Below are 12,416 nucleotides of genomic sequence, written 5' to 3'. Positions count from 1 at the left end.
CGGCTGCTTTCATGCTTTAGACTTTCTAATGTCGTCTATAAGTACATTGTACCAGATGAAGTTGTTTAATTGTAATTTTACTAGAAGCATGAGAAAATACAATATCATTAACATAAAAGTGAAGCATAAATAAAATTAGTCATATTAGAAATAGAATGAATCTATATTAATAGTGTGTACACTAACGTAGTAAGACAAATAATAAATTATTTTAATATTAATTAAAATTAAAATTTTGCACACGTAATATGTATTTAGTTCCACTGATACATACATGTAAAAAAAATATTAGTCCTTAGATATTCAATGTTGTAAGCTCTCCTTCCTTTAATACATCATTGTCGACACGACTTAATTTATATCTCTATCTACACTAGAACTCCTTAAAAAATAAAAAAAATAAAAAAGCTCTGGAACTTTTTAGACCCCATTGAGTTTCATGTCCCAACAAAAGATGTGCTCCGTTCCTGACCTACCACGTTTATGGAACCCCTTCGCCAAGAAAAGGCCCCAGCAACTCCTGTATTATTCTCTCAACGTGGAGGAGGCAGAGGGAGTATTATTCTCTCAAGTGCGAAGGCAACCAAATGAGCCTTCTTAAAGAATTGAAAGAGTCTCAATTGAGGTTGGGAAAGGATTTTATATTTCATGGCACAGAAATTGCTGCTCATTTTAAATCAACACCACATTACGATTTTAGTTCCCTATACTATAGGCGACTCTGTCAAGCATTAGTTGGCCGATTGTTTAACTAAACGCCTTTCTATTTCAATTTGGGCACGAGAGTTTGGATTTCAACACATTTAAGTCCCCACTTTAACGTTACTTGCAATTTTTGACAATTGGTTGGTCCCAGGTCTCAACTCTCAACCAGTATATCTTTAAACACCGGCTTCCACAGCATGCAATGAAGCATGAGGAAGGCTGTATAACATCTCCCTGCTATTACTAGCAATTTTTTTTCTTGGTTGACTGCAGAAAGTCAAAAGTTGCAACATATAGCTGCGTCGGTAAACATACTTCCACCTTAATTCTTGTTCTGATCTCTGAGGCGTCGGCCATTAGAAACTTGACACAAAGTCCTTTTGATAGAGCAGTCACCCGGTCAGCCTTTGCAATTGTATTATAGTATAGGACAATCCACTGAATAGACTTCTTTGTTTTCATTGGTAAAATACTCAGCAGTCCAAGTATTTTAGTGTCTTCATTTCGTTATTCCACAAAACTTTCATCGTTTTTAGGCCTGTTAAGATGGAAACCGAAGAGGTAGCATGAGTTTTACTAGAAGTATATTTCTTTTTTCCTTTTTATGCAATTTTCCAAATGGGCTCCTCAGGCGCAGGAGTAGGTCTCTCCTCCTTCTCCTCCTCCTCCTCTTCCTTCTGCTTATTGATTTTCTTCTTCCTACCACATCTATCCCTGTCTGTTAGAATATGCAAGCCTGCTTCGTGCAGTGAAATGGGATTGGGACCTCCAGTCAGGTTCCCTTTTCGGCTAAAAGGGATACAGGACCAAAACTGTGGCTACCCAGGTTTTGATCTTTCTTGCAATAATCATAGCCAAACAATCCTCAGCCTTCCCCGCTCCGGCGAATTCAGAGTCAACTGGATTAATTACTCTGAACAAACCATATATATCAATGATCCGGGCGACTGCCTTCCCAGAAGAGTTTCAAACTTCAGTGCAGTAGATTCTTCATTTAGAGCAGCTCCAAACAGCTACACGTATTTCAACTGTTCCTTAGAATGGGCAGCATACAGGACGACGGATAATCTTATGCCGCTTTTTTGTTATGGTGATTATAATTCCACGATCGTGGCTACTCCTAGTCGTTATTCGTCCGAAATCCCACCCTCGTGTCGCTTAATACGAAATGCTTCGATTCCGCTTCGCTTATCATACGCGGAGTTTTGGTCGGAGACAATTGTTGAAGAAGATCTTGAGTTGGTATGGGACCAGCCAGCAGGATGCCGAAGCTGCGAAAAACGGGGTCTGTATTGTGGGTTCAAGAGCAATTCCGGGTTGGAAATTGGTTGCGGCCGTCTTCCTAGAAAAGGTAATTATTTTTACGCTGTTGTTTGGTTCCCATGAGAATTACCATCGGATTAGAATTGAAATTGCTTCCCGTTGAGCTGCACTTTTATATGATATAATTTCAAATTTCAATCCAACTTCTGACAGCATCCAAAAACTGTCTTTTACTTCTCTGGAAAAATGCGAAGTACAGAATTAGATTGGTTTAATGAGTCGATCACTGGAAGGTTTAATGTTCCCGTAGTTTCATCTAATAGAAACCAAGTTTTAGAGAAGCAAAACAAAAAGGTAAAGAAGTTGGATAGATGCAGAGCACCTAACAGAATTACTTCAATTCGAAGTTGAAAATTTGATTTGAGTTATTGTGCATAGACTCTGAAATTTGAGACAGAGAGCTAGATTCTTGATCAGAAGTTGTTGATTAAGTTTAGGATTCAAGATGACAAAGCTGTAGACAGACGGTCATGAGATACCTATTCCTATGAAACAGTACCAAGAGATGAAAACGGGCCTGATAGAGGTGATCCGGCAGCATTCGCAGAGTGTGGATATTTTGGGACGTTCCATAGTCAATATCCACACACACACATATTCTTACAATGTGTATATTTTATTGAAAAAAGGGAAAATAATCGAGAATTAGGTGACACAGGTGGCGTCACTTAACAACCCTGAATAGCACATTCAACTGCTGTGCTGTATAGAAAACAATGGTTGAATGGGACCTGCTTATTCATATGCACTGATTATGCAGGAGCGATCACCATCAACGTACAATATGGTGGATGTAATTTTCTGTAAGTCTAGTTCCATGTGCCAGCATTAAATAGTAATGGTCTGCTCCAAGAAGAGATCAGGTAAATAGATGAATGATTACAATTAGTATACGATTTTCTGTTGCCAGGGATAAAGAAGACGGATAATCTGATGGTTTTACTTTTACAAATTTATACCGTGTAGCTTAATTCATATGTATATATATATCTAATAAAGAAAGGTAGAAGCAAAAGACTAACGAAAGATGAGATTGATTCAGGGTGCTGTAAAGGATCTGCGTCTCTCTCTTTTGATCCACTGTAATGACCATAAATTTTAGTGATGAATTGGTGGTTACTCGTTCTTAACTTTTGCCTTTCTTTTTGTTTTCTCATTTTTGAGTCATTACTCCTCTTTACTTGGTACATGGTGGGATCTCTTTTGGTTCCAATCCAATTAGCCATGAGTTTTCAGGCTGTAGAATACCAGGCCTTTTTCCTCTGCCCCCAAAAGCCCTGATTCTTTTTTCTTTTTTTTTCTTTTTTTTGGGTGCTGATGATTCTTTGTAGTTTGTACTTTGTACTACAAGAAGTCAGCCCTCATCTGGAGCCTCCAAAAAGCGTGAGTATCTCATAACTAGAACAAAACCTTATGAGCGTGCCCCATAGAAAGCGTGAACTCCGAAAAGCAGTTTAATTGAGAACCACGCCTTCAGCCTCTCTCTCGTGTCCCCTCCCCTGGAATTTCTTCACCTGATGATGAGGACGAACTTTGAGTATGCGACTCACAAAACTTGATCATGATGATTGTCGTTAGTTGATTGGTCTGAACTTTGAAGAGTAAGACCGATATTTTGACCTCGTCAAAACTGAGGGACTTGTGGTCGAAGAATCCCGCCAAAAATAAGAAGTTGCAGTCAATGGTCTGCACAAAACTTAGACCAGGCCACTGGGACCCGAGTTTACTCGTTCAAACTTCTATGGATGGAAGGAGTTGCCAGTTGATTTAGCTGTCTTTTTTGTGATTCTATTATGGGATTAAAGGCAGCGTTCTTAATTGACTAACCGTTGATGTCCGTTGTATGCAAAATCAAGATGAGAATGACTAATTACGTTGTACTACTTGATTGCAGTTTCAAAATTTATCAAAATTAGGTGCTTTTTTGCATAATTGAAGAATACAAAAATGGCCTATACAGCAACAAAAAGTTGTTGTTTTCTGAGGATAATATATTACATCAAGAATTGTCTGGTGATACAGTTATATGTAAGCTTTTAGAGATTGCATCTGTAGAATTTTGTACCCCAAGCCCTGGCGTAAAATGTTAATATCTTGGAATTCTCCCTTGATTATAGGCCTTCGAAGAGGTGCCATGTATGGCATTATCATTGGTGTCGGCATACCGGTGCTTGTGTGCCTTGTGGGGCTCGCATGTTATGCCTGCAACAAAGTCAGAGACTTCGGCCAACGTCGCAGTCTAAACACTGAGCTATCCACCGCTGGGACGAGTCTTCCACCGGCGTCTGTGACGGTAACAGGCCTTGATGCACCGACAATTGAATCTTACCCGAAGACGGTGGTCGGAGAAAGTCGCCGGCTTCCTAATCCTAGCGATGGCACTTGCCCAATATGCTTGGCTGAGTACCAGCCTAAAGAAACCTTGAGGAGTATACCAGAATGCAACCATTACTTTCACGCCAGCTGCGTCGATGAATGGCTTAAGCTCAATGGGACGTGCCCTTTGTGCAGGAATTCACCAGAAAGCGCATCGACCACTCCCTGTTCATCCACGCCTTCAACATTTTCAGCATCATCTTCAGCGTAGATATACATCATCAGGGTGGAGGGGGTAACCATCCTGGCTTTTTTTGATAAAGCAAATCAGACGTAGATTTTACTGTATATAATACTGAGTGCAATTTTTCCATATACTTTCCACTTTAAGAGATTGCATAAAGAGCAATTAAAGGGACGTTTGCTAGCTAGATTTTGGGTGGCGCATTTAGGAGAAGCAAGCAAAGTAAGATGGGAGAGCAGAAGGTTGCAAAATACTACTCTAATACAGCTCAAATTGGAGATGTACTGGGCACTTCAGTGGCCCTCTTTTGAGTTCTTCCTTTTTCGTACCTCATACGTTCTGTTTGCCGAGTAGCTACATTTTCCTCGATCAATGACCAATTTATCAATTAGTCTCAATCTAGTCAGGCATGAAAATCCCTAAAGGCACCGTGCCTCGAACCAAGTTCTTGCTTCTTGTACCTTCTTACGAGGCCACTTTAAAGTGTATGGTTGAGAACCGTCGTATTCTTCTGTTCCAAAGCCCAACCATGTTCGAAGTGGATTTTCACTCACAGCAGCTTAAGCAATCAAAAGTTTTGGACATTGGGTTTACGGCTTTTAAGATGCATATGGATTGATGCAAACGGACAAGGGCAAATCGAATATATATGTATATCTACCTATTAGTATATAAGAAGAAACTGGAGTTACTATAGCAACTCCAATAATTGCTAAGTAGATCACTCTCATTTTGACACGTGGCCCATTCCTTTTCTTTTCTACATTTTGCTTTGTTTTTTCTTTTGTTCACTTTATTTCCTTTCTCCTTTTTGATTAAAGATAATTAAACAAATCCTCATGTACACTGCAGGTTTGTTATTTAGTTTCCACTTTGTACTCCGTTTTTTTCCCCTATCATCCTAATTAATCATTTATTCTATTTTTTCTCTATTGGATTAGTTGATGCATTTTCTTTCATTTTTGTCCATAATTAACTAAATGAATGATTTCATTATCGGAGATCAAGAATGGGTTTGATATTTCCTTTCTTCCATAGTCCAATAATTATGATTCATGATCTTCTACTTTTAATGCCTCTTTTTGGTATATACTATTTGATATTTTTTTTGTCATTTTTTGCGTCTTGATCAGCAACCTTTGCTTATTGCTTTTCTCACATATTTCTTCTTCATCTGACTTTCTTTTCTGCCCAAAAGAGGTATGTGATGCTGTGAATATTTTTCCCTAAATCTAAAGAAACATTTTTTTTAGTTTTTTATATTTTATTTATTCTGAAACTACTTTTTGATCTTTTTATTTTTTGAAAAGGCTGACAATAAGACGGGTGGTGATTACATGAAGAATTTTTAGGCTAACAATGAAAGAATTGTAACTACTTTTCCCTCAAAAAATAAATAACACCATTATGCAGATTCATTCTAATTCTAATTTTTTATTTATTAAAAATGTTATTTGATAATAGGGTGATAGTACTACAGTAGAGGAGAAAAAAATCTAATAAATGAAAATCCAAGGTAAACGATGATCAGGAAGAAAAAAATGATGCCTATTAAATTAAAAATTAACTAGAATCTCTTAATTTATGTATAGGTAATTATATTTTAATTTATATAAAGTTTATTAATTGTGAAAAGTACTTACAAACTGGATAAGGTGGATGACGGGTAAAATAATTGTTGGGGCAAGCAATTTAGAATGTGAAGATAATATTTTATATCTCTTCATTCAACATTTTGAATGACTAGCTTGTATCCATAATAGGTAGTTTATTTTCATGGTTTTAATTTTAGCAAATGATAGCTTGGACATAAAAGAAGTGCAAAATTAGATTTCAGAATCTTTTACTTAAACTGGTTCTATATAACTTTGTACTCCTATCCCTTTTTATTGCCCATAATGATAGATAATGTAATTAGAGTTTGAGATGATTGTTAGGCATAGAACTGGACATATCCTTACTATTTGGCTAAAGAAGTTAATAATATTTTGTCGATTTGACTAGCTAAAACAATTGCAGTTTTCAATGGAATGCATTTGGTGGTGGAAGTTAGTATTGAGGCTTTTAGTTTAGAGTGTCACTCTACAAAATATTATTAGAAAATTCTATTTTGATTAAGAAGACATATTTGCAATCAAACAAATTGTTGGATTTGAATTTGCATATGTAGATTTACAAATATGGCAATTCATGTTTTTATTTAAATTTGCTATACATATTCTATAACTATTTGGTTAGATAATGTTTTCATCTATTTGTAATGCTATTAAACATGATTTAAATGGATAGATTAACTCACTATTTCTCTCAAAAAAAGAAAGAAAAATATGCAAGTTTGTATTTTTCTTTTATTGATGTTGAAGATAGTGACAGGTTTTGTGGCTTTCTATATTTTTTCTAATTATTAAAATGTTAGAAACATTATGACTACTCTTTATTTAATTACAACTAAAACTATGCTGCTATTAAACCGATAATGCACTCATAATGGATTTGCTTTCTTTTCTTTTTTGGTATCGTTACGTACACATAATATTGGTTAAAAATTCTTTTTCCAAATCACAATAAATTGGGGTTAACTTTATATATGAAATTTCTTTTCACAGCAAATTTTAATTATTTTTATACTTAATTATTTTCCTATATTTTTATTCATTATGTACTAAAACATTTGTTACTATATATTTAACTAAGATATATATATATATATATCTATACTATATATAAGAAGCACTTTGTGCTTCTACTGTTGGGGATTTCGAGTGCATCCGTTTGCTTTAAGCTCTTGTACCTTGGGCTGCTGTTTTGTACGTTGAGTGGTGGGACCGCTCTTGCTAAATTGGAGCCAAGCATTTGATGTGAGTTGACTGCTCCCACTGCTGCTTCAGCTTTTGCGGTGATTTGAACATCCGACTGCTGGCTGTGCAGCTGGCTTTCATAGCTTCTGTTGTACTTCAGAGCTGTGTGGATGGAGAAGGAAAAAAGGCTTTTTCTCTTCAAATTTTAGAATCTAAAATTTATTATAAATCTATACTATATATAAGAAGCACTTTGTGCTTCTACTGTTGGGGATTTCGAGTGCATCCGTTTGCTTTAAGCTCTTGTACCTTGGGCTGCTGTTTTGTACGTTGAGTGGTGGGACCGCTCTTGCTAAATTGGAGCCAAGCATTTGATGTGAGTTGACTGCTCCCACTGCTGCTTCAGCTTTTGCGGTGATTTGAACATCCGACTGCTGGCTGTGCAGCTGGCTTTCATAGCTTCTGTTGTACTTCAGAGCTGTGTGGATGGAGAAGGAAAAAAGGCTTTTTCTCTTCAAATTTTAGAATCTAAAATTTATTATAAATGAATGTTTACAAGCGATTTAACGTTGAAATAGGAAAACACAGAATCCCGCTTGCGGGTTTCAGCGTTATTATGCAGTCGGGATTTTTAAATTTTTTGTTCTACTCCACAATTGTGTGGTCTTTTGCTCTTCAAATTTTAGAATCTAAAATTTATTATAAATGAATGTTTACAAGCGATTTAACGTTGAAATAGGAAAACACAGAATCCCGCTTGCGGGTTTCAGCGTTATTATGCAGTCGGGATTTTTAAATTTTTTGTTCTACTCCACAATTGTGTGGATGTCGAAAAAATTTAACCAATCCCAAAAAATTTCAAATCCCTTTGATCATGTGTTATAACGTTTAAAGTAATTTCACTTAAATCATAATCAATGTTTAGAATTGAACTTAAACCATGAATTGAACTTTGTCCGACAAGTTTAATATTAAAACGTGTTTAATATTATCAAATGTCTTTATATTATCAAATTAAACACATTTTGTATTATCAAACATTTTGTTTATATTATCAATTGTTTAAGTAAAATGTATTCTGGTTTTTAATATAAAAAACCATCACTTGTGTTTAAGGGGTTTCTAATATAAGGATAACCATCTATATATTTATTTTAAAAAATTGATAAATTGATAAAGCTAATAGGCATTAAAAAATATCTAGAATTATGGTGGATATAAGAGAACAACTAGATAAATTTATATATTTATTAAGTGATAAGTGATAAGTGGATATATTTTTTTTATATGCATATGTGATAAACATGAGATATACTTTATTCCTCAATTTTGACCAAAGAGTTCAATCATGTGTCATAGGGGTTAAATCACTTGTCTCCCACTACCATCTATTTTTTACTGTTTTAGTCATTCTGATGCTTATTTTGTGGACCACTTTCTTCCTAAGGTTGGCTATATTTGTCATTTCCAGATTCTTTGTCTCGATTTTGCATATTTCTTGTTTTTTACTGATCATCGATGAATACATTGGCACCAGAGATTTCATGCAAACAATTTGCTACGTTCAAAAAACCAGTTTACATGCAAATTACAGCGCATCTTGCATCTTACAACTTGCTTCATACAGCTTGCTTCGAATCAGGTATTTTCTTATGCTAATCCAAACTTAGTTCACATGAGTTTTTCAGCTATTCCATGCAACTAGAAATTTCTTTTATTTTAATCTGTACTGAGGTGCTCCAATTTCTTATAATACGCAGTAGCAGAGATACTTTGATAAGCTTCGTCTGCTGTCTCCATGGAGGTTTTCTACTCTCTTTCCTTCGTTCAACTGGTTTTTTATTGTTTTTTAATATATTTAGTTCATAGCTCATTCCATCTGTACTGATAGTCTTCATCCTTTTTAGCTGAATAGTTTGTTCCTTGCACATCACCACTTATATACCTATCTATCGATATATATATAAACAATATATATCTGTCCATACGCATAGATTTTCCTCTGTCTATCTTTGTTTGTTGCTTGGTATATATGTATAAAAAACATGAGCTGCTCCAAGCTATCCATAACGGATGATCCTGATAAACTTCGTGAGAAAAAGGATAAGCGAAATCGTAAAAAAAGAGAAAAATTTGCTGCTCTATCTGTCGAAGAGAAACAGGCTCAGCGCAAAAAAAACAGAGAAGCTTATCACAGAAAAAAATTGGAGAAAATACTTTCCAAGTCCTTGCCACAACAATTTCAAGAAGCTTCTCAATCACCAGTTTCTGCATCTGTTATCCGTAGCCTTTCTCCTCAACAATGTTCTCATGGTACATAGTGATTAAAAAACTCTTACTATATTCTCATAATCTGTATGTGCATAGGATATTTATCATAACCTGTCTATTTCCCTTATTTTGTTGATGACTAGCTTTGAATGATAAAGTTATCCAAGCTATTGGTTCTCAAACTTCCAAACTCAATGAGAATGTTCATGGAATTATTGGTTGTAATCAAGGTTAGTCATAGAATTTTTTTCCCTTTACCAACTTTTCTTAGAATTCCAACCCCTACTTTTGTATATATTGAATTGCAAATTTTTCTACCTGACTTTCAGGCGATTCACGCAGTGAATTCTCACACTCTCATTTTACAGAACACTTTACAGGTACCATTTCTATCTACTTTAAATCAATGAATTCATGTCAACTTAGTTGTATATGTATTAGTGTTTCTTGCTATATTGTAGTAAATTAGACTGTGCATTGTTTGTTATCCAATGTGAATTTCATTTTTTTTATAATATTCATGCAACCAATCTGAACTCTGTCTATTGTAATAGGTGCTCCAAAACCTGGTATTCGGATTTCTCCCTCTGCAAATAACAGTGATGAACTAGCTTCTGCTCAGTTGGGTAGAAAATTAAAGGAACAGATTTCTTGCTTCTCAAGCTATGAGAAAGGTACATGGTGTACTTTGTTTTTGATATATCTTTCTTACTCAAATCATAAACAGTATTCTATTGATACAATACTCCATCTCTAATTTTTATACGTAGGATCTGCTTCTAACTGTGGTACACAACATACATGCGTAGCTACTGACATGCTGCACAATGCAGGTGATTTAAGCTTCGAAATTAATCATTGATTATTGCTTCTTATATATAACCATCAACATTATCATGATCAGTTATATTAGTATTCTTGTTTACTTTTCAGATAAATCATTCATATGCATGAACTGCTACAAATTCTTGACAGAAATAGCTGAACAAACTTCAGGTCAAATGTTCTTTGAGCTTTTTAAAAAAATTCCTACTGCGATTGTGTCTAACAATTCCATGAACTTTACCTTGAACAGATTTGTCAGCTATCCTCCCAATGTACCAGCTGTATCAAGTCCCTGATAATTGTTCTGCTAAAACAAGAAGAATTGCAGGTTATTAGCTTTGATCTGAATTTACTATCTTGTATATAGAAAAACTCAAATTACCATATGAGCTGCTTGACGATTCTCATTTCTCACTATTGTTTCTTATTTCTCACTCAAGTTTCTTATTTCTCACTATTGTTGTAAACTAATTTGCCATAAAAAATCCATCAAATAACCATCTCATTAAAATATATTAAATTGTTTAATTGCTTCTGATGTTGATCAGAAAACTTCAGTATGCATTATGTAACCTCAAACCACTTCTATTCATACAAATACCTTGATCATATTACTACCACTACATGTATAAAGCTTATGGCCTCTGCTTCTAATTATATATACTTGAATCATTCAGGCAAAAAGCATTCATCAGCGAAACAAGTGAAAGCTATTAATAACAAAAAGAAAAAAAACAGAGGTACAGATTACAAATCACTGATTGTTCCTCTTTTACCTCCTTATGTTCAGTTCCAACCTTTAGTTTAGCTGAACTAATTGCTAAATCTATAGGTAATCAGCCTGTTGATGGAGTTCATGCACTCAAATTTATTAATCATCAGGCAGATAGATTACCTGCAAAAGCTGATTGTCAGTACTGTGGAGGGAAAAAAATGCACTCTGAGACACCCAATTTCTGTTGCTCAGACGGACAAGTAGTTCTCCATGAGAATAAATTGCCAGATATTCTTGTAGAATTGTTCACTGGTCATTCTGATGAAGCTTTATCCTTTCGTACATATGTCAGAACATATAATAATATGTTTGCCTTTACTTCCTTTGGTGTACACTATGATAAATCACTTTGCAAGAGAACAAATGGCATTTATACCTTCAAAGTTCAAGGACAAAGCTATCACTTTATCAAAGACCTTATTCCACATGGAGGATCTGGATTATATCTGCAACTGTATTTTCATGATACAGATCATGAGCTTCAAAACAGAATGGCAGTTTCAGAAAGATTAACAGAGAGTATAGTAATGAAGATCATGGAAGTCATGAAGTCTAATCCATACGCATGTTTTCTGCGCAGTCTAAGAAACGTTCCAAATTTGGATTCATATCAGATAGTCCTGAAATCACATTCACAGAATGATCAACGAGTATTCAACCATCCAACAGCTTCTCAGGTTGCAGCTCTTTGGACAGAAACAGAGAGTTCAGGAACAAGTTATGCTAGACACATTAAAATTTATACAAAAGAAGGAAGGGATCACCTCGTCCAGTACTATTATGGCTGTTACGATCCTCTCCAATATCCACTATTATTTGCACTTGGTGAAACAGGCTGGCATCCTGGAATCAGAAGATTTGTCAGAGAAAATGCCAAAAAGAGAAAAAGATCTGTTCAGAGAAACAAACCTACTGCTGTCCTCACCAATTTCAAATCTGCTGAAGACATGATATCTGCTGAAGAAGAAGGTATTCCTAAGATGAATAACTAATACATTATCTATATGCAAATGTCTTATACATTACTTATGTACATTGCTCACATCTTGCTTACATAATTACTGATCCTGAATTACTTGTTTTGAGAACATACTACTCGCATTATCTTCGATTAGTCTCACATGATCCTATATCTTATCAATGTATGCAACTTCATATA

At 35.1% G+C, this 12,416-nt stretch overlaps 1 protein-coding gene across 1 annotated transcript; it reads left to right on the top strand.

Annotated features, from left to right (window-relative positions):
• Window positions 1-929: 929 nt before the first annotated feature.
• Window positions 930-4,986, top strand: LOC113781718 (putative RING-H2 finger protein ATL21A). The gene is made up of 2 exons (XM_027327692.1): window positions 930-2,056; window positions 4,146-4,986. Exons 1-2 carry the CDS (start codon window positions 1,324-1,326, stop codon window positions 4,613-4,615), a joined length of 1,203 nt encoding a protein of 400 aa, XP_027183493.1. The 5' UTR covers window positions 930-1,323; the 3' UTR covers window positions 4,616-4,986.
• The last annotated feature ends 7,430 nt before the right edge of the window (window positions 4,987-12,416 follow it).

The sequence above is a fragment of the Coffea eugenioides genome, chromosome 8, assembly GCF_003713205.1.
Source record: "Coffea eugenioides isolate CCC68of chromosome 8, Ceug_1.0, whole genome shotgun sequence".
NCBI lineage: Eukaryota > Viridiplantae > Streptophyta > Magnoliopsida > Gentianales > Rubiaceae > Coffea > Coffea eugenioides.
Note: the sequence above shows the minus strand (reverse complement) of the source record. Positions and strands in the feature narration are given on the sequence as shown.

Bases quoted from the DNA above. Each gene is read 5' to 3' on its own strand.
- LOC113781718 (XM_027327692.1), top strand. From the start codon at position 1,324: ATGGGCTCCTCAGGCGCAGGAGTAGGTCTCTCCTCCTTCTCCTCCTCC. The intron at 2,057-4,145 runs GTAATTATTTTT...CCTTGATTATAG, and splicing joins CGGCCGTCTTCCTAGAAAAG to GCCTTCGAAGAGGTGCCATG.